Source organism: Leptosomus discolor, chromosome 1 (genome assembly GCF_034619465.1).
Source record: "Leptosomus discolor isolate bLepDis1 chromosome 1, bLepDis1.hap2, whole genome shotgun sequence".
Lineage (NCBI taxonomy): Eukaryota > Metazoa > Chordata > Aves > Leptosomiformes > Leptosomidae > Leptosomus > Leptosomus discolor.
The window spans coordinates 155,690,080-155,716,277 of record NC_141391.1 but is presented as its reverse complement, the minus strand read 5'-3'; the positions used below and the strand labels follow the sequence as shown (position 1 = coordinate 155,716,277).

At 36.8% G+C, this 26,198-nt stretch overlaps 1 protein-coding gene across 3 annotated transcripts in view; it reads right to left on the bottom strand.

The window, feature by feature from the left end:
- Positions 1 to 8,648: 8,648 nt before the first annotated feature.
- The window catches only part of KDM7A (lysine demethylase 7A), a 66,819-nt gene continuing 49,269 nt past the window's right edge, over positions 8,649 to 26,198 (bottom strand). The window contains exons 11-21 of one of the 3 annotated variants that reach the window (XM_086467996.1): positions 25,458 to 25,547; positions 24,384 to 24,604; position 23,366; positions 22,790 to 22,914; positions 22,105 to 22,262; positions 17,132 to 17,229; positions 14,672 to 14,820; positions 14,317 to 14,525; positions 12,140 to 12,225; positions 10,778 to 11,054; positions 8,649 to 10,029 (exon numbers count right to left, since the gene is read on the bottom strand). In XM_086467996.1, the coding sequence (XP_086324122.1) occupies positions 9,935 to 10,029; positions 10,778 to 11,054; positions 12,140 to 12,225; positions 14,317 to 14,525; positions 14,672 to 14,820; positions 17,132 to 17,229; positions 22,105 to 22,262; positions 22,790 to 22,914; position 23,366; positions 24,384 to 24,604; positions 25,458 to 25,547 (1,509 nt within the window). In that variant the 3' untranslated portion in view covers positions 8,649 to 9,934. The remainder of the gene's footprint in view (positions 10,030 to 10,777; positions 11,055 to 12,139; positions 12,226 to 14,316; positions 14,526 to 14,671; positions 14,821 to 17,131; positions 17,230 to 22,104; positions 22,263 to 22,789; positions 22,915 to 23,365; positions 23,367 to 24,383; positions 24,605 to 25,457; positions 25,548 to 26,198) is intronic. The other 2 variants (XM_086467989.1, XM_086467981.1) reach the window with 2 other exon arrangements.

Below are 26,198 nucleotides of genomic sequence, written 5' to 3'. Positions count from 1 at the left end.
ACATTTTGATCTGGTAAGTCAACATAGCATCTTTAAGATCTCAAGTTATACTACAACCTGTGCTTTTAGCTCTTCAGCTAATGACTGGAGGTACAGGCTCCACACAATATTTGACAGATCAAGTATTTCTTTCTGGGTTGTTTCTAGTCTTTTAGAGTCCTTTTCAGTGAACCACAACAGTCTGGCTCAGAATGATACTCATCTTTTACTTCAAACCATGAACAGTAAAACATAGGGAGAGTTTGCATCAGTGCAGAAAAAGTTTACAAACCTCTGAATGTCCCAACCAAGTGGAAAAGACTTAAATATAGTATTTTAAGAATATTGACAGTATTATTTTGTTGTCAATTAAAATGTGTAATAAAAGGATTAGTCAAGACATACCTTTAATCATAGTTACAGTAAAAATACACATATTACTAGAGTTTGGTAGCTGACGTTCTATATTGTTTAAAATTCTTTGAAATTAAAGGCAACAGAAAACATGGGACAGGAAAAAATATATATATATTTGTGTATACATACACACACACACTTGATATTGTACCTGCCATGGTTGAAGACAGTCTGAGTATAGTAAAAAGAAATCCTGTGGCCTGCTAAAGCATTTCTGACTCCCTCAGCTTTGTAATCTTGTGAACGGTCCTCTTTCTGAAGTTGTTGTGGTTTTTTAATGTACTGAACACACTATCCCGAGGGAATTCTGCCTTATTCCTACATCTCCTCCTAGACAACTACGCATATTACGCATTCAATCCATCCAAATGACATCATTTTTCTCCTCAATTACTATAGGAAGTGCTATTTAAAATGTACTTTAAAATAAGAAAGCTAATGCCAACATTACTGAAACCAGTCCATAAGCTACCCGTTCCTAGCAGTGGCCCTGTATTGCAAGTACATAAGCAAGGCAAGGTTTGTGTGGAGAGGAAATGTCTTGCATCCAAACTTTACATTTATTTTATTATTTATTACATTACATGTAATGCTGAACATTACATTTATTTCCCACTCTCCAAATAGGACAGTTGGTGTAAGACGTACCGCTTCCCCTTACAAACCTCGCTCATAGGGTAACTGTGGGATGTGTAACATGAAATCTTTCTGCTTTCTGTACAAACTGAACTCCTCCTTTAAGTGAAATCCTCTTAATATTGAGGAAAATGGATGAACAGAACCGGTGCCTAAAATAATTTCATCTAGCCACAGAAGAGGTGTGTTATCCAACGGTTTTGCATTTTCCCAAAGCATCTCACTAATCCCTCTTCTCCGACAGCCTGCAGAGAAAGAGATCATTCAGATGCCATGTCCCATTTAATGCTTGGTCTCCCTCCTAAGACGATGACAATTCAGCATCACTTGTGGTGCTTATTTTAATGACGGGCACAGCTGTCCAGCAGCCTTTGGAACACGATCAACTCATTTTGCAGTAGCACACTGCACAGCTCCCAGATTTTTCTTCTCCTCCCTCCCAGTGGACCTGGGCTGAATATGAACAGAGTTAGAGGCAAAAGGGTTCCCCTTCACGCTAACCTCATCTGAGCCACCCAGCTCTGACACCATTTTTAGGACAGTTGGCATCGTAAATGCACTCTTGGAATGCTGCTCTTCTTCAATAGGTCTAACTAGGTGGGAACACAGAGGTTAGCTGCCTCTTGAGGAGAAGCACTTTAACCACATGGGAAGAACTCTGTTCAATAACCATCACATGATGGAATTCAAAACAATTTCTACAAGTGCTGGTCAAGCACAGGAAAATCCTTACTGGGCCAGACCTGTAATGGAGCTATGCAAAGATCTTTCACAAAAAAGCAAAACTTCTGTACCTAGAAATCAACAACTTAAGAATAAAGCGCACGATTTAGTGTCTTTTTCAAATTAATACTAGCCTGAAAAGGCTGCCTAGTTAAACCACATTTTCACAGCCCAGATCCTATTTTAGGAGACCAGAGTAGCAGTTTCTAAAGTTTTGTTGGCTTTTAGCTTTACCAGAACAAAAAGCCGACTGGCATCTCTATGGCTTACCACCAAGGTATATGATTCAAGGGCAAATGTTTCTTCCAGATAAATACCACATTCTCCAAGTATGGGTGGGAACTTTACTCACAGTCACTGCAGCAAGTAATATATTTCTTACGAGAAATAAACTTTGGGGCAAAGCATCACAAACAAGCAGACTCTTTGTATACTGTTCTTTTAGTTGACTTATATGTTCCAAAGTAGAGTATTTTTTCCAAAACCAAAGCAAATACAGCAGCAGTACAGATAAATAGATCTATTAAGCCAAACACAATTCTTCAGAAGTTTGCAGTACTTATTCTAAAGACTGAATATAACTGGCTTCAGAGAAATCAGACCTTAGTCTAGACAAAAGCAAACTGTCCTATTAGCCAGCTGTTAGGTGGAATACTATGAGCTCTGGCAATGACAGACTTTATTCACCGTCTCGGTCACCAACTATTTCTTCTGCAGGTAAAGACTTTAGTCATTGACCGCTGTAGGAACAAGGGCATTTAAAATTCCTGGTTGTATCAGAATGAGTAACAATAACATTCTGGTTTTACAGTTTCAGTCCTCATCAACTTTTGGCTTGAGACAGATGACATTACTTACCAGCAGTAAAAGTGAAATTTCAAGGGCTCCCTGGAGAAATACTTCTACACAAAGAAAGAAACAAGTTCCTATAGAAAACAACACCGAGCATGATTGACTTCACCATATTCATTCTACTACTCAGGTTTCCATCATCAATCCAAAGTTTTATCTAAACAAAACAAACAAGAGGAGGTTTGGTTGACTGTGTTAACTAACAGCCAGCACCACAACAGCTTCACAACTCATGACAAACCTTCTAAAGAAAGCGCTGAACTTCACTAAATGTACACAAAACCAAGTTTGTAGGCACTTTACAAGGGGGTACTCTACCTCAAACACAGGAGAATACTGTTGATTTAAAAAAAAAAAAAGAAAAAAAAAAAAAAAGAAAAACAAAACAAACAACTTCAGTCTTCACATACCAAAAAGGGTATCCTGCCCATTCCCTGACTTCAGAAATTAAATTCTTTTGCCATATTTGGTAGTCTTGAAATCTTTAAAATCCATCTGTCCTTTAGGGAAGAACAATCCAGGTAAGTATTTCTCCATCCTCCCCAAACAGAAAAGCAGAAAACCAGAAACACTGACTTTTAATGGAAATACAGCTCCAGGTGCTGAAGGCTATCCAGTAGCATTTAAAGCAGCACTTTGAGATATTTCACATATTTTGCAGTGCATTATCCTACTTATTATCTGCCAAACAGCAGTCAGAGAGAAAAGCTCTGGAGCGTAGCTGGCAAAAACAAAAGGACAAATACATTCTGTGAAATAGTAAAGGTGCTTATATAGGTTTTTATATGGGTATAAAACTTGTATTTGTGGCCCACTGAGGCACTCTCTTAAGTGTATCGCTTTCTTCTAAGACCAAAACATCAGTATGAGCAGCGAGTTCAGTGAGACAAATCCAGATAAGTCTGTCTGATGGAAGGTTGTAGCATTGCTCTTCAATCACAGTGATCAAGACTTTTTCAAAATACATGGTTGCTCTGACAGACGAAAAGCTCTTTCAGATCTTTGGCAAATCTTTGGCTAACCAAATTTAAAATCAGTTTTAACACATTAATTGAAAAGATGTAAAGGCATGTCAAAATGCAGCAGGAACAGATTTCTGGACATAGAAACATTTAATCTTCACCCCCTGTACTTAAATTATGATTTTTTCCTCATAATTTCTTACTCCACTCAAATGAAATTTGCTTTTGAAACAGCACAGAAGTTTCTGCCCCCAAAATCTACAACACTGCCACGTTTTAAACTTTAGGCCACAGAACTTACTAGTTTGTGGGGTTTTTTTAAACTAGTTCAATGTTATACTTAAGCAGTACACGGTTTGATGAGGTCAGCATTCTTGTTCTTTGTCTGTAAAGCACCTGGCACAATGAAGTCCTGGTCCATGAAGAGATCTAGTAATCATAGTCAACCATAAATTCTCTGTCAACTAAAAGCCAGGCTACGAAGTAAACTTGAGTAGCTGCAGAGGGTGCTCAAATCAAACACCTTTTGCCACCTGGTTCTTCCAACGCCAGTTCTGCATCATTTACCTAAGGCTCTCATAAAGCGACCATCCTTGGAATCTAAGCAGCTGCCCATCACAGCACTGACGCAGTTCAGCAGCATGGAGCCCTATTTGCGGAAGAAAATGTATTACACGAAGTTGGAGCGCAGCAAAGTAATGCTTCCGTTACCCCCAAGTAGAGTACCCACATGCAAACACTGGGCTGCCACATGGAGTCAAATTAGGGAGCACAGACAACTGTAAACCAGAAGATGACATGTGGTGGGAGAAATCAGCAGAGAAGTCATCCAGGATAAAAGCAAGTATGACAAAGTACATGGAAGTGTGAAAGAGAAATCTCTTCTTCCAGAAACTGCACACACTTAGGAAAAAGAAGAAAAAAAGGAAAAAAAAAAAAAAAAAAGAAATCAAGAGATGAGACAGTCATCAGTAGCACAAGACAAACCTGAACAAAAACCAAGAGCAAGAACATGAAAATACAATTTGACATCCTTCTTACAGTTCTAGATCTGCTAATATGATGGATCACAAACACTTCCACCTCCCTTTTATATTAGGATTCAAAAAGACTATACATATCTTCACAAAATGCATTTAGTTGACATATAATATACTTGAATTGAAGTGAGATTTGCACTTGGGGAAAAAGAACCCGAACAAACAAAAAACCAAACAGTATGAGAATATTCCCTCTCACATCACATTTCTCCAGAAAATTTCTTCTTTAAAATGCAACAAGTAAAGGGCACAGAGATTTGACCTAGAAAAGCTTTTTTCTCCTCACAATATTCTGTACAGTTTTCTGTATTTACACTGAAGCAAATGAGCAGAAGTCTGAAGAAATTAAACGCTTTAGAGTGCTAAAATCAAAACATAAGCAATACAATTTTTTAATTTCAGTATTTTAAAGTACAGAAAGTGGAAACTATGAATATCAAATACAAATTTAAACAAAGCCACTTGTCCTCCCCTAGAATAATCAATGTGAACTACTTATAGAAACTTACAATTTTAAAGTAAAATCGAAACAAAATAAATACTGTACATACACTTTCCCTGCCTGCAGGCAAAAGAGGATGGGAAATACTGTTATGAATTGAAAAAAATGCTCTTAAAGCTGCAGCATCCCATTTCCCAGCCAAATACTTAACACAGTAGTGCGTTTCTGTAAAAAGGAAGACACACATACACCGACCCCTACTGAGCAGACAAGCTAGTATTTTCAGAGACATTAGAAGGAAAGATAGAAATCAGACTATGAGAGTAGAAAAAGGAGAGGAAACGACAAACGGGCCAGCAAAACATTACTACAAAACTAGTAAATATAGCCAAGAACTAGCCCCTTTTTCTTTTTTTTTTTTCCTCCAAATTCCGTGTTTTTTTTTTTTTTAAAAAAAAAAAAAAGATTCACCAAAGCATTGGCAGCAATAGACATTTCCCAGCAGAAGTGACAATACATATCAATATAATCTCTTAAAGTGATCCCTTTCATTCCCTTCTGACAGCATGAAACTCTTATGGCTTAATTAATATTAAAAGTAGAAAAAGTCTTTTTTTCCAAACAGAAATGCAGCCTATGAAGAACATGCATTTCTTTATCAGTGCTACTTATATTACCCATCCACTGCATGATTCATCACTCATACGCTCCCAAAAAGAGGGTTACGAGGGTGGTTTTTGTTGGGTGTTTTTTGTTTGGGTTTTTTTGTTTGTTTGTTTGGGGATTTTTTTTTTTTGGAAAAATGGATGTTGCAGCTTTTAATCTTGTTTAACCACAAACAGTAAGGCCCTTGGTTCCATTTATATTTCTTCTGTGAAAGAGTAGCTCTGGGCTCACTCAACCACAGAGCTACGAACAGCTTTCAATGGTCTGGAAGTATTACGTGAATGAAACGCTGGAAAGACACTAGATTGGGGGTCGTGGTGGGGGTGTGAAGGGATACGTGGGCATGTGGAGCCTGAACAGGGCACTAGTTATAAGCTTGCAGTACCAGGTTGTTCTAGCTTCAGTTCTGCTTAGTCTCCACCATTACGAAAAAGAGGGGTAGCAAGATTCACGTCAGCCCTGCAGAAATCTTCAACATTTACAACTTCATGGCCTTGTGAATGAAGGTAGCTTATGCCATTTAGCAAAGCCTAGGGAAAGCTGAAGCTTCTAAAATGTGATCACGACACTGTGCTCTTAATATGTCTACTAAAGGTAACACAAGCACATCAACCACCAAATAAACAAAACCCCCCCAAATCCCCCATGTGATCAGAAAGCAACAATTTTAACTCTCAACATCTAACCCTTTCAAAATTGTCTTTAGGAATGGATTCATGAAGAGTATTATAGGTTGCATAGGTAATCTACCTCAAAGGTCAACAAAGGCTACCTTGTAGCCAGTGTTTATTAGCAAGTATAGCAGGAAAAGAAAAGGGAAAGTTGCTGGAAGAGTCTTTGATATAGTTTCTAGGTGGTCTTTCCATTTTCATGTTTGCTTCTTTTTTTTTTTTTCAATTGCAGGAACGTAAGAACTTAAGAGAACGGGAAAACCCCTACAACATTTCATTTCTTATTGTTCTTTCTTAAAAAAAATAATAATTAAGTTTTATGCCCAATCCAAGTTCTCTGGCTTTTCAAAAAAGATTATCCTTGAAAATGAGTTACCATAGCAGGCTTCATTCTCTTTGTTGTCCAGTCAGTGTTCCCTACTCCCTCCCTCTTCCACCCCAAGTGAGACAGCAAGGAAAAAAATAGGGCTCTTTCCACTACAACAACATACGGTGCAGTCCATCTACAGAAAGATTGCTGCAGTAGTGTTTCATCTAGAACACAATAAAAATATCCCTACATACAAGTACACAAAACAAGTGAGGTCACCACATCCTCTTCATGAGCTACCAGGAGACTTTTTTCTTCCCTTTTTTTTCTTTTTCTTTTTTTTTCTTTTTTTTTTTTTCTTTTTTTCTTTTTTAATACTGCTTATCATGACAATTTCTTGTAAATCACTTGTTCTGAGGTGGAACATCAGAATTAACTTCTGCTGGAAGCATGGGTATCTGAAGAAAATGGGAATGAACCTCTGCCTGTTGATAGCCTGTGAAGAGACTATTACATAAATTCATGACAGTGGAGAGCCACTTTGGAAAAAAAAAAGGTAGAAAGTAAAGAAAGAATAAAACCAAGAAGAAATAACATATACGGGTCCAGCCACATCTGCGTTCCAATAGTAAAATACAGATAAATAAATGCGGATGGTCAGAAAAGACTTCGTATAAGCCAGTCCATGTACAACAAAGCATATTCCATATTTTAAAATTCCTTACTCCAGATTCTATTCTGGCATACTTCTATTTCAGGTACGTGTTCTCAAAAATCTGCCTTTAAGGAGAGAGAACTCATTCTTCTCTGAATCTGACTGCTGCCCTGAACTAGAACTTTCTACTCTTGAAAATTACACAGCCAGCAAGGAGGAGACAGTTTGGTTCAATATGCTAAAGCTAAAACAGTTTCCAAAGCCTGACAGGCATTAATCCATTTGCTCAAGCTTAAGCACAGAGAATATTTATACAGGTATACAATTTTAACTAATATTGACAACATTTATTTGTTTGACTGACTTTGGTGAGAACATAAAAGAGAATATTTTAACTATCTTCTAGTAACTATTTCCATCTGCAAAACATAGCACCTGAGAACAGCAAGTACTTATAGTCACTTTCAGCACCTGTAGAGTATCTCTTAGCTTATTTTCTGTCTTTTAGAAATCCTTTGTTACCTCTGTTCCCAACAGTCTAAACAATGTTGATAGCTTGCATTAATTTTTAAAAAAATAAAAATACTGAAAACATGTTTTTGCGAAACCATATTTAGCAAATAAAACAAGGTTAAAAATATTCACCCATATACACACACACAAAACTATAAAGTCACGTCAATATAATGTAAAAGCAGGGCTGCAAAAAACACTCCGAAGTGAAGAGTCTTCAAGCTTCAGAGGAAGTAAAGTCATGAAAGCTGCCTGACTTATTTGCAGTTGCCTTATGTTTTGATGTTCCTCAATTTAGAAACAGGGTAACACAGCACTAAATAGTTTTGACCCTGCAACAAGCAAAACTGCCTGACATCAGAACTCTTTCCATAAATTTGTAAAGGCATTCATAATCTAGCCTAGATAACAATAACTCTGAACAAATACTTTGGAAAGTCCGACTGAATCTGGTTTTAAATCACAAGAGAAAACGATTCCAGTATAGAATATGGAGGAAGGAAAAACTGCTATGGAAAGTTAAATCAATTAAATGACTTGGATATGAGTATTTTTACTCTTAGCAACCAAAAAAAAAACCCCAAACCACCAACAATATTGTCGTCACTAGCATATTAATGTTTACATTTTGGCTGGACCCTGCAAAATGCCCTTTTTCCAGAATCAAGTAAAAGTATTCCTCTTTCCACCTTCACCCCCATCCCCCAAAAGTTAAATATTTAATTTTATATTACAGAAAAATACAAATTTTTAAATCAAAAGTATTTACAATAATTCAGAATCGGCATTTGCTATCAGCTCTGTATGAAGCCTGACACAAATGATCATTCTGATTACCAGTAAGCTACTTAATGCTTATATATGCACCAGTTAAGACTTTTAATTGGCTGTCTCACCCAGCTTTGAAAGCAACACACATTCTCCTGCCTTCCTGACTCTTCAGTAAAATGTGTTTAAAGTACAATAATATTTTAATGCTACATTAAGTAATAAGCCAAATCTTAAGACTGCAATCTATATCTTACGAGTTATTTCAAAGTAATTGTTCTGAAGAAACATTTATCTTAACTGATGTCCCCGTTCCTCCAAAAAGATCTGTTAGGTTTCCTTCCTTTGCACCAACTCTTAAATAACCTGTACAAATACAATTTCAGGGGGCATTTTTACAGAAGAAAATCATCACAGACAGATCATCAGGAGGAAAAGTATGCACTCCAATTTGGAGGAAAGGGGTGTAGTTTAAAACAAGTTAGCTACTGGATTGACATAAGAAGATTCTTCTGTCTTTAGGAGTCTCTTCTAGTCCATCAAATAAATAAATCTGTATTAAAGAGGACAGGTCAAAAAAATAATCAAGCTGGCAGAGAATATGCAACTTGCATGTCAACAGAAGCCCAGCCAATAGCTTACAAAAAGCAGGAAAAAAAAATAAGATTACATATGCCTTAATTTAAAAAATAATTAATAATGCATCTCACCCCTATTTAAGACTATAACCTGAACATCAAATTTAGCAGTCCAGACTAATCACAATTAATGTGGCTCTCCACTGCACCAAACATACATTATCAAAACAATTAAAAACTTTCACATTCTTAAATCTAAATTAATAACCCCCACAAAAAAAGTCTTCCAAATAAATAGGTTTTTTAAATGAATTTAAAAGTTGTCAAAATCTATCAGAAATAAATTATTGATAAACCACCTTCATCATCTTCCCCTCATTAATTAGGTCAGAAACTACCAGCAACAAATGATATTCAAGCCCTGATGAGAGACTATTTCCCACAGTCCATGTCTCTCTGAAGATTTCCCCATTCCCGTATGGTTATTGCTGAGCAGGTGTGGCACAGTGAAAATGCAGCATTGGGTTGGTTTTTTTTTTTGTTTGTGATTTTTTTTTGTTGTGTTTTTTTTTTCTTTCTTTCTCAATTTTGTTCATCAGGCAGTGTTTTATATGGTACATGCAAGTCTGCTTCAAGCAGAGGAATAACAGCAGCTCCAGGCTCTGTTGACCTCAATACTGGTCTGTGTAGGAAAGACAGCAGTAGTAGAAGTAGCAGCTACATTAAACAAAGAAGCGTGCATGGCCATTCCGGTTCAGCTTCAAGATCTTCCCAAGGCGCTGTTTAGCAGTTGCCATTCCTTTCTTTGGACGTTTGCCTGAAAAATGAAATCCAAGTACTTCAACTGGGAATTTCAGAACAAATTTTTATCATTGTAGAACAAAGATGAAACCTAGCTTTCAAGAGGAAGCAGGCAAAATTTTCACCTGAATCAACTTAAAAAAATAACAAACAACACAACACAAAAAAACCCACTCTTCATTGATCTGTTTGGAAGCAAACAAACAGGGAATCATAACTGCAAAAAAACTGTTAAAAAAATTATTTACAAATGTCTCCAGTCTACTGAAGGGCAGTGGTTGTGGTAGGGGAGAACCTAAACTGTGCTTTCTGAATTTTGCTCAAGTTATTCCCTTAAGTAAATTATAGAAAATAAACTAGAAACTAAAAACTAAATAGTATGATCATCAGACTATTTTTTGAAGTGTCACAGTTTTTAAACCTTCACTTCATTAAACAAATCTGAGGCCAGTGTTTCAGAGGATAGTTGTGGTAATAAACGCATAACAGATAACACCTGCAGAGGTGCAACAGGAACTATGAAAGTTTCATCTGGCCACACACCTAGTTACATCTCTCTTAATTCCACCTCCACACATTCTGTGCAAAAGTTTGACTGTCCACAGGATGCCCAGTTTGTATTTTTTCCTCAAGGTCTAAGCCTGTCCTTTTTTTTTCAGTTTCTGCATCTAACAGCTCTTTTTGATGTTCACAAGCTCTTTTTCCTAGTCCTTTTGGGGTTTTTTGTCTCTCCACTCTGGCAAGAGGACAGAGATAAACATTACCTTTTGTCGCCTGGTTGCTGATAGGGGGTGGATTTGATGCTGGCCTCTTTGTTGGATGAAGTGGTACGGACAAGGATGTTTCACCATACGGCCTGTCAGGGCTAAGGCTGCCATCACTCAGCCGACATTCTCCTTGAATTAGACTGGAGTCTCGTGTATATTTGCCATGCTGAAAACTCAAGCTGTTGTTGTGGACTATACTTCTGTTTTCCTGAATCTTATGATTAGCTTCTGATGCACCCTCTTTCTTGATGTATTTTTGAGTCTTACTTGTATCCTAGTATGGAAATTAGGAGTAGAAAAAAAGGTAGGAGTTAAAACCTTCTGGCTATAGGTTCACTCTAGTTTTTCTAATTAGACTACTGTTTTTAAAAAAGATATTTCAGTTCAGCAGTGTCTGACCACTTTATGATTCCATCATTTCTTTTAGTATAGATACTTCTTAAAAATAGGATACAATATAGTATCTCTGTGCAAGCTTTTCCATATGCGCTTAACGGCAATGCTATAGATTAATGACACAATCTCAATTTCTCTACTTCTTGGTTCTAGTTTACAGTGATCAAAACAAATGCAATTGTTCTTGATCAAACCGGCCTCTATAGCAAGCCACACCACAATCACTGACTGCTTAAACAGGCAATCTGTTTTCAATATTCAGCTGATGAGAGAACCAATGCTACATTGGGAATTACAAACTGTAAGGAGTATCGTGTAGTTAGATATTCTTACCCCCAAAAAAACAAATCTACAAGAAATGCAGTTAAAATACAGCTACTAAATAGCACTGTTATTTTGCAACTGTAATTGTTCTAGACAAGTTTAGAAATACTAAAAAGGTTCTGAGTGTGAGACACACCGCCTTTCATTTATATATTCCTTGCTGGATTCCACCTGGACATCAGAAAGCAAAAATATTCCTACCTGCTGGCTGCTGAAAGGTTGTATCAGTTTGGCAGTACCAGTTTCCTAAGCAAGTATCTTTACTATAAATACTATCAACAGGTTCCACTTGTTCTGATGCTCTGGTGGGGAATAACACCGAACAAACAACACAGTGCTTCCCCAGTTAAGACTGAATCTAAGTTCACACTTTTTTATTAAGTATTTTTTATTTTTCAAGATATTGCCCTGAGCATCTTAATACAAGCTACTATGACAGAAGACAGTTTGAAAGGAAAAAAAACAAAATAACAAAAATGAAAAAAGGCATGACAAAAATACTCCATTACCAGAACCAGAAGTATCTATTATCAGATATGCAGTGTGGAAAGACCTGTCCACCATTCGTTCTGTACTTACAACTTCATGACCTCTTTTTCCTATAAAAATGTGTTCAAACTGTTTAAAGTATTGCTTTACCTGAGGGGTAATCCTCGAAGCTTCATTCAAGTGTCTAGCCCATGCTGAAGTCCCCAAGTCTCCTTCCTCTTCCTTCACAGACCTACCTAAAGGGAAATTCAACAAACTTAAATTTTAAAATCAGTAACTAGGAATACAAAGCTAATTATGCATTTGAATGACTTTAAAATTAAAACAAGAAAGAAAGGAAAAGACAATGGAAAATATTTCCTAGATACAAACTAAAAGTTATCAGAGCTGCTTGGTTCTACACACTAAATTGGAAAAACAATCTCACAGTATAAATACACCTAATTAAAGATTCATATACCACAGCAAGAAGGTCAGACAAATATAATTGTTCAAATTTGAAAGTACTGCTGTTGAAGACAGCTTACTTTCTTTGTTACACCACAGCCTTCTACCATGGATTTGTATCATGAGGAGTTCATACAAAGATGGGCATTTAATATTCAGGTATTATTGATCGTATTGTTTCTAAGCCCTGATGTGCTATTCAGGTACAACATATGGAAGATGTATGCTGATGGGCCTATAGAAGAAGCGTGCACATTAAAAACACATTTACAACACTGACACCAATTCAACTCGAATTTGGAGAGACGGAAAGGTTTTGCAAAACCTGCTAGCTAAGAAGCACAGTGTCATCCTTCTCGCCCCTGGAGTTTGACACACGTACTGGGTCCAGCCGGGATGGAATTTTTTCCTAACAGTCCATATGGTGCTATATTTCAGATTTGTGGCTAAAACAGTGTCGATAACACACCAAAGTTTTGGCTGTTGCTGAACAGTGCTTGCAGTGTCACAGTTTTCTCTTTTCCCACTCTGCCTCCTGCAACAAGTAGGCTAGGGGTAGGCAACAGATTGGGAAGGGACATAGCCAGGATAGCTGACCTGAACTGGCCAAAGGGATATTCCATATCATATAACGTCAAGCTTGGCAATAAAAACGGGAGTACAGGAAGAGGCTGGGGGGGAGGCAATCTTCCAAGGTAGTCAGTGCTCAGAGACTGGCTGGGCACCAGTCCACCTGCAGAAGGTGGTGAGCGATTGTCTTTGCGCCACTTGCTGCTTCTCCCCTTTCATTTGTCGTCTAAACTGTCTTTATGTCAACCCATGAACCTTCTCACTTTTGCTCTTTCTATTCTCTCCTTCATCCCACAGGCAGAGGTAGAGAACAAGTGGCCGTGTGGGTGCTCAGCTGCTGGCCTGAATCAACCCACCACAACTTAGAAACCTGGATATTACGTTTTTCATAAAGTTACAAAGATGGAAAGGCACTGTATGTGTCTGTGTGGTTTGCTGGTTATGGTTTTTTGTTGGCGGTCGTTTTATTTATTTATTTGGTTGGTGGGTTTTAAGGACATACAGCTTCAATTACCAGAACACAGTCCATGACATCTCACTAGGCATTCCTGTTATCCATGTAAACAAAAAACAACATACTACTAGTTCTTTGAATTAGCACCCTATTTGATGGTGGAGTTCTATTTGTTTCACATCAGCAAAGCTATAATGCTCTTTCATTTCCTTCTCAAGTAAAGAATTTTCAAACATGATGACTCTCTCTGCTCCAAGAAGTGATTTTCATTCCTTTGAGAGGATTAGTGTTAATGTTCTGCTGTCATTCCCAAAATGCATTTAACAGATGTCTGACTGACAAAACAAATGCCACTGACAAAAAAAAATCACCTTTGAATTCTCCTCTTCAAGATTATTATCTCCTTTAAAGAATTTCAGAAGTTAAGCCAAATATGCCTTCCAAAGACACATGAAAAATCACCAAGCAGGTTCCTATGGACAGCTAACACACATGCCATGAAAACTGCAACCATGAAGGTTCTGTTAATCTTTTCTGAAGGAGACTACACTTTCAATTAAGGAGACTAGCCACAACGTTGCCACTTTTGTAAGGATGCCACAAAACTTTTAGATGGCAATATTTAGAAGACGGTTCCAAGGACCTCTCAAGCTAGGTCTGTCCCAGTTTTCAGAAGTAACATTTACTTTCTATGGGAAAAAAAAAACAAAACAAAACCAAAGAACATGCCTCTTTAAACGTCAGTCTGATTTACTTAAAAACTTGACTACAAAGCTAAAGATGTAACTTTAAGTGCTTATTCTGAGCAGCTTGTCAAAGTGCAGAGAGCAGCAGCATCATTAGTTCAGATACCTACCACATTCTATTGTTTTGTGGCTCTGAGATGGCTGTCTGTCTTTATGCCGACTCCTGGGATAGCTTCTGTGTTCCTGAAGAGAGGTTCTTTTACCTGTGCAGTCTGTGCTTTGAGTATGACCTGGTAAACATGTAGTATAGTGCAATCCTGCCATAGAAAGCATGCCCTGAATAGCTTCTTCTTCTGTACTTGTCGAGGTAGGACATTCCCTAGAAAAATAAAGGAATATTAAGAACTTCAAAACAGAACCCTGGATTTCTCTGAAGGAATTATTTTTACATTGGTATAAATCAGAACCATAAATATGCGAGAAAAGGTCCAACAGTTTATAAACAAAAGCCCACAACGTGCTTACTTTTTACTGGGAGTTTCATTTCTGGATGGCTTCTGGGTATTTTGACAAAGGTCTCTTGTGACCTTAGGTTCCTCTTTGAAATTTGATGTTACTTCCTGTTTCTCTTCATCACCTGAGCTTTCTGACTCCTCTGTGGAGGAATCCTTCTGCTGAAACAAGAGGAAACAGTATGTAGAATGGTCACCACAGCTCCCAAATAGAGACAACACTACCTTAATTTACGCTAAGTAAAAAAAAAGTGCAAAAGCTTCCAGATCCAACTTTTTAATCTACACAGTATTCAGAATGCAGTTAATTTGACTATAGCAACTGAGATGCTATACACATCCAAATTTTGAAACACTGATGAGTATTTGCTCCAGCAACATAGAAAGCGTCTCTCCAAAATCCATTTTCTTACAGAAAACACTATACACACTAAACCAGGCACAAATCATTGTTCTCTTTAAAGAGAGCACTGGTTATTTTTATCTTCAATATTCAAAGTAGAGGAAAAAAAATGCAAGTATGGTTTCAAGCAGCAGCCAGAATTGATGCCTATTACATATAACGGGACACAACCTGCCACAAGCAACAGCTTCTCGTTCCTGCTCTCACAGAAGATAACTTGCAGCAGCAGCATCTCTCTGATGAATGACAGAAGCCCTCAGGTAAATCCAGAACACAGCAGGAACAGATACACAACATCTGTTGCCTCTTTTACAGTGGCATGGCCTCATTTCATGAATGAAACAGCTTTTCAGCTCCTGCTGAGATTACAGCTTGTATGGGCAGGAACTTCTCAAAGGTGGAGCAGCCATATGTGACTCAATATGCCTTTATGTGAAGCAAGGGCTACAATAGATATGTTCTATCTTGGTAATCCAGACTAATCTATTTTCAACAAGTACAGAGAACGCCACAGGTTTTTTTTAAGCCAAGGGATATATGTGACAGTCAATAAAAGTGTTGAAAGTGGAAGATCAGAACATGAAGGAATCATAATCCTTCAAGACTGACAGCACTATCCCTATCATCAAAAACGGAACTGAAATGAAGTGCATCATATCACCAAGGAATGTTTTTTTATATAATAGGTTCATTCACAAGAGCAGCTTGTTAATCTTTGACACTTGGAAAGTGACACAAATGGTCAATTAAATTACAACTATGACTCAATGTTAGTAACAAAGTTATTATCTTGTTTTGTTAATATCCTCTTTGATGCAATATAAAAACATAAAAAGGATTTACAAGAGCTATCAGACAGTTTAGTTTGGATGTATCATTACAAAAGACAAATTTAAACATGCAGAAAAATTATTCCATTAGATACTATTAGAAATTAAGAAGCAGAAGAATATGGAAGGAACTAAGAGATTAAATTATATTAATATAAAACATTTCACTCAGTGACAACGTAATCCAAAACTGGCTACATTCTCCTGTGAAGAAGAAATATATCACTTCTGAGTAACTATTGATTCTGTGTCTTAAAAAGGAAACTTGCTGAGCCCCAGTTGCTGACAGTGCAGTTTGGGAAACCAGAAGAAGCCACATAGTGAAGGTTCCTATCACTTATTCAAACATCATGACGAGGTAATGAAAGACAACAATATTAAAAACAGATTTTGGCCACCATAGAAAAAGTAGGAATTTGAAGACTTCTTGTAAAGTCTTATAATAGGCTGACAATTGACAGAAAGACCAAAGCACTAGCTTTCCAGAAGCAGAAAACAAAAATTTGAGATAATCACTCCACCCTACTAGCATTTTACTGCTATCCAATTCAAACTAAAACTAGTAAGTCAGAGCACAACTTTGCAATGGAAAAACATCATTCAAATATTTGTATATACGCATGCACATTTCTAAATATTAAAAGTTTTCTTAAAATACATGTGTGTAAATACATACACAGGTACACATGTGAGCATTTATAATTTATGTAGTTGTAAAGAAATCACTACAACCTAGACCCTCAAATGAAGTATTCTCATTTATTTCAAATAGTCTAAAACACTTCAATAGGCTTTAGCCACTTTGGCTTATTTAAAAAACTGAAGGCCTACAAGATTGTTTCCATTTAACCATGGTCTAAAAATGAAACTGTGTAGTAGATACTCATCATTCTAATGATGTAATTTAGACTTGTTATGGAAGAAATTAAGAAAGCAACTAGGATCTAACTTTTCTCAGACTTTGCATGTTCTAGAGCAGGGCTCACCCACTGACAGCCCCACTTTAATGACAAAGAAGATCATAAAATTTGGCTCAAAAGAGCATATCTTGCCATTTTTCTCAACACTAGAATAAATGAAGAATGAGGCAGCACCATAAGTTTGAGCTATTAACTTGAACAAGAATGAAATACTTTGTTATTGCTCTATTAACACAAATTCTGACAAATTAAATTTTAACTGAGTGAGCAAAATTATATTTAACTGCTTTGTTAACTTTTGTGACTTTTTCTAGCTATACCTGTGTAGTGCAATCAGGCTCAGACTCTTCTGAATCAGAAATATCAGAGTACTCTGAGGATCCATTCCTGAGTTCTGATTTCACACTTTCAAAGAACACTGCAAAGAGAAAAAAAAGTATATAAGACCCAACATTTGTTACTTACAATATTTAACAATTGTTTTGGAAGTAAAGAACAAGAAACACATATTTAGTTTTTAACAGTCTGTAAACAAAAGAACATCCACACACCGATCCGTTTCACAAGCCAAGTTTGCTTAAAACTCTAGTGAGTTGGCTACTGTTGACCAGTAAGACTCCTCGAGCAACTGACTGGGTGAAGCCAGAGGAAGAGAAACCACGTTGTCCTGGTCTGAGTTAGTGGCCAGCCCAGCCCCAGCCCATGACACAGGTGCAGCAGGAGCATATATTTTTTTCTCTCCCATAGAGCACATACTCCACAGGTGGTAGCTCAGGCAATTTCTGCTTTTCTATATAGGCTGGAGTCAGAGAAGTGGCGCTCAGAAAAAGTCAATTAGAAGTAATCTTCAATATTACTTTGTCTTAGACTCTTCAAACCTGGAATTTCCTTGTTTAAAAACAAAAGCAGTTATACAGAAATGCTAAACACGGAAGTCAGAGGATGTTAAGTGATTTAAAGGTAAAATAAATCGTTGCATTACTTGTAATTTTACTTTTATGTCACAATTTAATGGCATATTCTGCCTGTTTTATGCTACTACAGAGCTGCCAATCAGGGTTAAAATGCAGACCTGTTAAAGAAGATTAAAGTATTACTGTGATGATACATGATACACTCGCACTGGTTTTCATCACAGAAAGACCTGAAAGGGAAGAGGAGGAGCGGAAATACCAACCTTAGACATGGTTTTTGGTAGTAGTAAGACAAAGTACTAATCACAGAATGAGGTGTCAAAATAAGACATCAAAAACACCAGCATATGACAAAGCAATCAATCAATCAGCCACCTAGTCCAAACGGTTTACTTTAAGTGCTGAAAGAACTCAAACACGAAGTAGCTGAGCAGCTCTCAGAAGCATGTACTCTTAAAAGACAGCGTATATCCCAAACCACCATGAGTAGGAAATACATTTGTGAGTGTTTGGAATCCAAGGCTCAAGATCAGGGGGCTGTACATATACCCCGGCATCAAGGCTGCTTGCAGAAATCTTGATTAAGTACAAACTTGTGAAAAACTGCAATATGCAGTTTAACTAGCACAAGTTTTTTGGAGAAAAGCGAAATAGAATAAAAAAATGTATGAATGTGTGTCAAGAAGGTAAAAAGCAACATAACTTTTTCAAGTTTTCACGTATTTATAGTTTCACAGAAAATTATGCTGAAAGCAAACCAACATTTTTGCTTTACTTATCTTCATTCCAGAGCTGATTTCTAATCTGTGTTGGTTTGCTTTCAGTGTAGTTTTATATGAAACTACATACACAGAACACAATTCTCATAACTCATTAGTTATGAAAGCATAAAAGATGTACCTGTAACCCTATATACACTGCAATTCCAGTAGGATTTTGTTCCTATTGTAGATTGTGGCAAAGCTCACAAATAGGCAAGAGATATTACATTTCAAGGGATATTACTAATTTCTAAATACCGCCTAAGTGGAAAACATTTTAGAGTCAGAAGAAAGCTAAGAACGAGACAGGTTAACAGAAAGCTAATAAAATTAACAGCTGGGACCAAAATCTAGAGATGAGTGATTAAACTTAAGATAGTATTAGAAAGAACTGTGAGGAATATCCAAACACAGTAAATGAGCAACAACCTTGTATATGAAGTTAAGCTAAATAATGTTCAACATATGACGATAAAAATGAATATTCTAAATTACTATAGCTCAAAAACCCCCAAGGGATTTCTGACGATAACTCAAGCCTTTGGTTTGTTTCAAAAAAGGCAAACAAGATTCTAGGATAAGAAACAGTATGATTGATACAAACAATAATACTGTTATATAGCTCAAATGAATCTTCCTTTGGATTACTGCCTTTTTCAAAGGAAAAAAAAAAAAAACCCTGCTCCAAACTTGGAGACAATTTAACAGAAGGGGCAAGGACAATTAAGGATATCTAAAAATGTTCCCATGTGGAGCTTCAGATCTCAGACAAAAAATTAACGTGTAAGTAATGAACCACAATTTAAAAATAAACATCACGAAGTTTCCTCAGGAACTTTTCTTTCTGTCTTAAGGAACTGGAAAATCCTAATTATTAAAATGACAAAGCTATTAAGAAGAAATGTGAGGCAAATGATTCGGTAAGACAGAAAAGAAACTGGACACGTACATAACTAGCTACATAGAGATAATACTAAGATTTATAAAAGCAATGCTAAATGCAGAGTCTCATACTTCAGAAGCCCTCTTCTCATAGAGATTAACTGATGATACCCTACTAAGAGGGACAAATTATTTGTTATATGCCTGCTATCTAGTAATATGACCTAGACTGAACAGCTAAAGCCACCTAACATTACTGAGGCCTTCCTGGTTCATTTGGGGCTGGGTACTAGCATACACGGCATAACACACTGTACGAGCCCCAGGTCTGATCCCATTTGGCTATGCCAATATTCCCATATGCAGCCAAACCATTGTCCATTTTTACCACTACTTTATTTTGCAAACTCTGTGCAAAGCAGTCAGAGAATACCTCCTCAGTTTTCCTTCTGCCTTATGTCGTTCAAATATCCAGGGAAGTTGCATTCCTTTATACTCCTCTTAAAAAAAAAAAAAATTAAAATATCCCGATGTTTTCTTCCCCTGCCCCACTTTCTACATTCCCCTGCAAAAGACTACCATCGTTTTCTCACCCTTTTCTTTCACATACAGGTTTCAGATATATTCACTGATCTTCACAACCACACATCACATATTATTAGGACCCCTCATCTCTTCATCCATGAACGTGATTTATAACTGAGCTTTAAAAAAACCTTCAGTCTAAATATACAAGTTTGGTTTTGCCTTTTTTTAATTTGTTCTTTTTGTGAATTACCTTGGTAGTTACTATTGTTACTTTAGAATAAACCAGTCTACCCTCAGATAGTTATGGCTCTGCATGCTCCCAGAGACTGGGAAGAATACTCCAGAAATTGGGTGAATGAAAGCAGTTATTGGTAAGATCAGGCTAAGCTACCATGAATTCCAAAAAAATATCTTAAATCACCTTCCCTTCAGATACACACAGCATCTTGCTCTATTAAGCAGAGCACTTTATCTTTGTCTCCCTGATAACACTGAACACTGGGTCACCATTTAGAACCAGGATCTTGGCATCGCACACAAAGCTATATAGAACTTGATCTATATAGAACTTGATCTATATAAAGGCATCTCTCTGTGGACATTGCCTCTTGGCCTAAATGCCAGCAAGAACAATGGAAGGTGGCAGCTGTTATAAAGACAGGTAGTTCCTTTTACGGAATGCTCTGCAGAAGAGTATCTTCTCTCTCTCTCCCCCTCCACCCCCCCCACCCCCCCCCCAGTTAGGGTAAAATAATCAAATGAGGTGATCATTAATAGTGAAGTTTGAAGACTCTCACTATTCAATTAAAAATATTAGCGATAGTCCCAAGTACTCAATTTCTGGAAGAACAATCTCAACGTTCACTTCTAGTTCTAAGTACACTTCTTACATTTAAGTACACACTGCCATGTTCATTCTGTGACAAATAAAAGCAACAGTTTTGAAGAAAATCTACCATTTATCTATACGATCCAACCTTTGATTCAAGTGTAAAACTTAGTTGAATTTACTTAATTTAGTTTTGAAACACCTATGCCTAGCCTGCACTCAACAAGCCATTTGCCTTGTTGGTTCATGAGTACCCAAGAGGGACTTCTTTCCTGTGCAATTTTTTTAATACTGTCCTCTGTGACCTTTGGACAGAGTCAACAGGGATTAAAAATCGTTTTGTTAATGACAATAATTAAGTATTTTATCCAGGTTGACAATGGACTGAAACGTTGTTAGGGATTGCTGTGCAGGAAACTAAGGGAACTGTAAGTCTCAAAAGGAGTCTTGTATCTTTTTTTAAATGTTGACCTCAGTTTCCTAATACATACCCTCTGAGCCCTTGTAAGCTCTACTGTGAAAGGATGCGACTTTTATAATTAAACGGAGAGCTGAACAGCTACGTCAAGGACTAATTTGTCACTGCACAAAGATAGTGCTATTAAAAATAGTCACTGACAACAGGCATTCAGTTTTGATACTTTACTAATACACTGTGTGATCAGCACTGATGAACACTTGGCAAGAAGTCTTGAGGCTACAAAAAGACAAAAAAAGATTAACTCCTAGTGAAGGATGTTTTAAAATATTGGGAAGTTGGGTTAAAGTGCTTTACAGGCAACCTAAATTTTTCCACAGCCTTGCAGATTACTGTAAAGGTTGAAAGTATAAGATTTCATTAATGCTAAATTATGTTTTATCACTTGTATGGAATAACCCTACTCATTAGCAAAACACACAGAACTGTATGATCAAGTATGTAATCACCAAATGGAACAGAAAAGTGAAACAAGATAGGTTTAAAATTAGCTGCATGGTATGATCTTTTATTCTCTACAGTGATTGATGTGATGAACTTTTCACATTGAAGTAATTTTGGTCAAAAAAATCAGCATTCTTACATTATGGAACAGACCAAAAAGAACACATACTCATCTAAGAACACCAGTTAAACCTCCACTCTGAAAAATGCTGTATATAGTTCTCAAGATGTCACTAATATAAGAAGGTTAGTTTTACTTTTCAGCTCTATCCTGTTAGCTTCTTCAGTAAACAGATAATATTTGACAAATGTTTTGTAGTAACTTCTAATATTACTTCTCTGATCTATTAGTTTATCCTCTTTATACTTCAGTAAATTTCAGTCAGACTTCACAATAGTCAGACCCTCTTCAAAATCATCAAAATGTTCAACTGATAGGACTTAGAAACAAGCTTACTGTTCAGTGGTTTCTGGGCATCTGCATTCCCTTCTCCTTCAGATCCTGAGGGCTGGTCTTCTACCTTAACAGTCGTCTTTTTTGACCTTGTCCTGTCATCTTCATCTTCACTATCTGCTGTGTAAAGACTTCGATCTGTAAATGGGCGTCTCTCATCTCTGTCTCACAAGAAAAAAAAAAAAATCATATATTCTTACAAACCTGAAGCAATTATTTTCTTTTCATTATTTATAACATGTTCTCAAGATACAACAGGAACGTTCCCTTATGCTCATCTCTTCATTCCAAATTGTACATATTCCCTGTTTTACTCCCTCTACAATTGCCATTTCCATAAACACATAAAGTTTTACACCAGAATATTTTTAATGAGAATCACTCTAATAGACGGATACAAAACAACCATTTCTTCTTTGAAGCATTCCCTTCAGTACAAACCCAACTGAGCAACTGAATGAAATGCTGTAACAAAGGAACCCGCAAAAAACCTCCTCCCCTTCACTCCATAACTGTTGCTCCACTAGGGGGCAGCAGACACAACAGACAACACATTCCTTCTCTATTCCTAACATAACTCTTGCTGGTGAAAGGGAACTTAAGAGCTCCACGAACAGAACAGAATGTTATTAGCATGGTCTAGACCATAACAGCCAGGAAACAGCGATCCACAATCAACCCTTTATACCTAATTATTCTTCCATTTGACAGCAGAAGGCGAAGATCATTGTCTTTTGTTCGCCATTCAGGTACTGTAGAAGATGGCTGAAACGGCTTGTTAAATCTCCCATTCAGTTTCGAGCTTGCGATATCCTGAAGAAATAAAAGCAATGTTGCTTATTATCTATTTCTATAAATCCAATTGTTTTTTCTGCATACCACAAAAGCTTAAACTCAGCACCAGTATGGTTTCCTACCTGATAACCAACTGAAGAAAGCTCAGACAAAACATGTTTGGATGTAAAAACCAGAAGATTGCATCTTCTCCTTCCTTTAATCACTTACACTCTCCTGAAGCATCTGAAACAACTTCACTATAACACTCCTTTTATGTTTCCTTTGGAGAATTATCATTGTATTTAAAACAAATACCAACAGAGACAGGCAAGCCAAAAACCGGGCTTGGAACTGATAAGGCAACTCCTAGATTGAGTTATCTGGTCCCTAGAATTAGTATCCCAGAACTGATTTATAGGACAGTAAAACATCAATAATGGAAAGTAACCTGCCACAAGCAGAACTTTCTTAGCTTAAAACAATTTACACTTGACATATGCTCTGAAGCAATTGGTGATATACTTGTGTGCCAAACCATGAACGTGTAAATTTTTTTTTTTTTTTACAAGCCAATACTGATAAATGAACTTCTATGACATTAAATGACAACGACTAATACCTCTAAACATTTCTGTGTAGCAATGAACTGCACAGGTTAACTATTTGAGGTAAATTTTAAGTTCAGCTTCCTGTCTTTGGGAGGCTAAATGAATGTCTCTTGTTCATGCCTTACAAATACCAATACAAGGACCCTATTTCTCTTTCACCACTATTTCTCCACTGTGACAGCTCATCTTGTTCCAGCTAAATTTGTCAGCATTTCTTGTTCTCTGAAAGCTACTTATTTCCTTTCATAAAGCTACTTATTTCCATTCTCTCACTCCTCCCTTTTCTGTTGCTGTTTTTTGAAATAAGGTCATCAAACCTGAACAAAAGAATTTTTCAAGAGACTACATTTCACTCATTCACTCCACGATACCTTTATAACATGACCACAAAGTCCACAGACCCACAAGGGAGACCAAAGGTGGCCTTAGGCTTACTGGTAGGGAGGTATAGTCATACAGGAAATAGGAACATAACCTAAAACCAAGGCTAACCAAATTACAGTAACTGAACTATAAGAAAAAGCTATCTAAAAACACATGGAGAAGCAGGCTGGCTCAGAGCCTCACCAAATCAAGCCTTTGCAAGCTACCTTTTCTTCACAGAACTGATTCAAAGTAGCACTTGATAGCCACAGCAGCCCTAAGTCAAAAACCATACTTAAAGTACATCACAGATTCAGGGCACCTTCTGAACCAAAAGGTTGAAGGAACTTCCACAAAAAAATTATCAAGGAAGAGAGAAACTCCTATCAGGAAAACTCAAAGAAACCAAAAGAGAAGTCTATTCACGCCTCATACGACAAAGAGTAGTAGCCTGTATTCTTATGCATGTTAAAAGTTTTTCCCCTTTCGACAGAGATTAAAAACCTACTCCGGCTTTGTTTCCTTGCGCATAACTTAGTACTTGCCTCCTCCCATGGTGACATCTCCAGCCTTTTCAGTACCTCCCTAGTGTGCAGTTCCAGGATGTCCAGATTAGAAGGAGTTTTGGTAGCATGGTCTCGCAGTTTCCTCACCCTTCGTCTGGAGTGGTGAGGGGAAGTTGTTTCATGCGAGGACCGTGAAGTTGGACACACACCAAGAATTCCCTGAGTTTTAACTAGTTTGCTGTTTTCCTCCTTTAATTAAAAACACATATTTCAGAATAGTCTCAGAGGAATAAATCCACATATTTAAGTACTGCTTCTTACTCATCTAATCAAATGTAAATTAGATAAATAAAATTGTTAGACCATTTAGAGAAGTACTACATATTTCCTATGGATTTGACGTACAAAGCTTAGTACTACTGCACCTCTTTCCCATTTGGGACTTTTATACCCTCCCGTAATAGTAGTGCTTAACACCAAAAGTTACCATCAAAACATAAGGTTTTAGTCATGAAGGCAGCATAGGGTAGACCTGTATTGTACCCAACAGATCACATTTCTCTTCAGTTCTCAGAACTGTTCTCTCCACATGGAAATGTGAGAATTTTTCAAGAATCAGTATTCATTAAGGAATAAAGGAGGAAAACACTGGTATAGGAGGGGGGAAAAGAAAGAAAAAAACCACTGACTATATAACAAATACTCACAAAACATAAGAAAAAGAGCAAAAGAGATGACAAATGGACCAGAATCTAACAAACAAGAGGGTAGAAGAATGGAATACGCACAGAATTTCAAATTAAACTCTTTAACAACATATTCACAGTAATTATTTTAAGTAGTTATAAGTATGAATACTGACCTACAAATAATTTCACCGTTAAAAATTTTTTTAAAAAAACTACAGAAAACACCCTCACTATACATTTTCTTTATCTGATACCCATAGCTTAGTATTCCCAACAGTTTTTCTCTTGATCTTCTATTATTAAATGAACGTTAAATAAATTAAAAGGTGAATACAGTCAATCAGAAGCATAACTACTATGGAATTCATGGATTCAAAATTTTTTTTTTTCTGTAGGGTTGCCTCTGTTCTTACCTCTACAGAACGAATCACTTTTGAGAGCTCTTTTATGAGATGTCCAGGCCTAATGTTGTCTGGAATTTCAAAGGCATGTTCTGTTACAAGCTGTATGCAAAGGGGGAAGAAAAGACATTTAATTAATTTCTTCAGATAAAAGTGGAAGTAATACAAAATAAACAAATCTACAGGGAAAAAAATTAAAAGCAAAAAACCAGGTTAATTTCTGTAATAATGACTGCAAAGTGCCAGGACAGATATACACACACACTGAAGTTTCCAGGCCAAGCTTTAAAAGGCAGCAGATATCCCTCAATGTCTCTAAGAATCCAAAGGGTAATACAAAGCCATACTGACAACCACATTTTTTTTCTTTCCCCTCAGCACAGTAATCAGCTTCTTTTTTTCCCTTGAGCATGGTCAGTATAGAGCCACACTTCAGAAACTCATTAGTCATGACCTTCAAAACAGCTAAAGACTAAGGGAATTTCACTATGGCAAAAATTTAATCTAAAAAGCAAATCAAGAATAATAATCAGTAAGCAACATGCAGAGTTTTAGACATCTGCCTCACATTTGACTTCTCAGCTGATTTAGGATCTAGTAGGTTGAAGAAAGCGATTAAAAAAAAAATCATTCCCTATAAAAAAAATTAGGAAGCTGTAACAGTTTATGTTCCTTTTAATTCTCTTAAACAGTATCAGAGACAGACTTCCTATATATCTATTACCAATCTGAGTAAGTCCAAACACTCTACAG